Consider the following 2,393-nt stretch of genomic DNA (forward strand, 5'->3'; position numbering starts at 1 on the left):
TAAATATATTCCCACAAACCTTTCTTAGAATTAGAACATTCTGTCCAATTCTAGATAGTTTGAGCAGGTAGAATTTTAGCTAAATTTTTTACCTGTCACTAGTCTTTTAATACATTATCTTATATTGATACTTTCCATACTTTAATATGTATTCCATACTTTTCGACTTGGGATTTATTTAAATCATGGGTTTAATTGATATATGGCATGCCACAAATATCTTTTTAGTTAAATAAATCATAATTCCAGACATATTTTGGAAATAAATAGTGCTGGTCAAAATTTATATTTATTTCACAAATTCTAATGAGTAATTTTAGTTATTGCCTTAAAAATATTTAATATTTTCTTGTTTAATTTTCAGGTGATGGATCAAGCCATGTTAGTTGGTGCTCCTGTAATTGGATTAAATGATTCTGGAGGAGCAAGAATTCAAGAAGGGGTAGAATCCCTTGCTGGTTATGCTGATATCTTTCTTCGTAATGTTGTGTCTTCTGGCGTCATTCCTCAAATATCCGTAATTATGGGACCTTGTGCTGGTGGAGCTGTATATTCTCCTGCATTAACTGACTTTGTTTTTATGGTCAAAGTAAGTTAAAAGTCTTTCAATTTGGATGAGAGATTAATAGCAAGACAATTGTAAATTGTAATTTTATTTTTCCTTTATCCTTCTCCTTCTAGGTTAGTATCTGATGATAATGATTTCTATTCTTTATCTAATGCTTGGAAGTTTCTGTTCATGCAGTCTTTTATGTAATATTTTTTTTAGTTAATTTTTAAATTTTGCTTATGTTTTTCTAACTTTATATATGATAATTAAAAATATTAAAAAATTGAAGCAAAAAATGTTTTCAATCTTTAACATCCAGCAAAAATATTTTTGATGGATCCTGTTTCAATCCTTAAATATTGATTGATAATTTATTTTTAGTATTTTTTAAATTTTATACTTGAAATGTATAATAATTTAATTTACAAAATATATTGTTTACTCACTGAGTATATTTCTAACATGTTTTATACATCATTAGATTTTAAATATTTATTATACTAGTGCATGTATTTTTTTCATATTTCTCTACATTTAAATTATATATTGTTTTTTTTAGGATACATCTTATTTATTTATTACTGGACCAGATGTTGTTAAGGTAAATAAATTATATTATGTCAATTCTATTTTAAACAATAACTTTAATTGGATGTACATTTATAAAAATTACTGAAAATTAACTTTCATCTTAGATAAATATATTTATTTATTAATCAAAATAATTTCTCATTAGTTGAATTTTACAAAAATTAACATATTTGTCTTTAATTTAAATGTACATTTGTTTCTTTTTTTTTGTACCATTTTTATTGATTTTATATAAAAACTTGTGAATTAACATATTGACGACAAAACAAATATTAATTCATATGCCTTTGTGTCCTTATTTTATTCAATTTATTTTATAAATGTCTACTAGGACTTATCTTATTATTAGGACTTACTGTACTGGTGTTCTGTTTCTACAAATCAAGGAATGTTTTTTCTGAATAAGTTTTCCTTGATTTGTAGAAACAGAACACCAGTACAATAAGTCCTAATAATAAGATAAGTCCTAGTAGGCATTTATAAAATAAATTGTAAACAAATATTATCTTTATGTGCATTGAAAATCCAACAAATTATTAAGAAAAATGATCATAAAATAAATTACTGGAGTAAAATAAAAATTTGATTATTGTGAATATTGGTTCTCTTTGTTTTACTGCTTGAAATTCTATTTATTTCTTGTTGATGGATTACTATTGTTAAATTATTACTTTTTAAAATCTTTAATAAACATTTCAATCACTTAAGCTTATCTTTCAATTTAAATACAATTTAGTTATGTTTTTATCAAAAATATTCACACATAGGCTGTCACCAATGAAGATGTAACTCAGGAAGAACTTGGAGGAGCCAAAACACACACAACAATATCAGGTAAAGTGGTACTAATTTAGTATTACTTTTGCCATAAAATGTATGTATATAAAGATTGTTCAGAAGTTAGTTGAAATGTTTGTTTCATTTCATCTTGTATGTGATTCTGTGAGTTTTGAAGATCATGATGATTTTTAACTGCAGATTGCAAACACTCTAGCATAAGTCGGCAATTACAGTTGTAATCATCACAATAAAACCAGTTTGTCAAATATTACATCTGAAATTCATTCTTTATGTAACATTATAAATTTTTGTTTGCATTTTTTAAAACAAATTGTTCTGTTTATTTACCATGCAGTATTGTAAATATAATGTTTACAGTACTGCATGCAGACTATGCATGTTAATGCATACAAGTCAACTGTTTGGTGATCAGTAAGTCATATACAGTGGGTGATCTGTTAACGAACATAAT

At 25.2% G+C, this 2,393-nt stretch overlaps 1 protein-coding gene across 1 annotated transcript; it reads left to right on the forward strand.

Annotated features, from left to right (window-relative positions):
* Window positions 1-364: 364 nt before the first annotated feature.
* LOC111617407 (propionyl-CoA carboxylase beta chain, mitochondrial-like) lies at window positions 365-2,384 on the forward strand (the record flags this gene model as incomplete). Its single annotated transcript, XM_023358702.1, has 3 exons — window positions 365-589; window positions 1,110-1,151; window positions 1,909-2,384. Coding segments are annotated over 3 exons (354 nt in total), but the record flags the coding sequence as incomplete, so codon positions are not given.
* Window positions 2,385-2,393: the final 9 nt, after the last annotated feature.

The sequence above is a fragment of the Centruroides sculpturatus genome, unplaced genomic scaffold, assembly GCF_000671375.1.
Source record: "Centruroides sculpturatus isolate CEXI.00-Female unplaced genomic scaffold, Cexi_2.0 scaffold5982, whole genome shotgun sequence".
NCBI lineage: Eukaryota > Metazoa > Arthropoda > Arachnida > Scorpiones > Buthidae > Centruroides > Centruroides sculpturatus.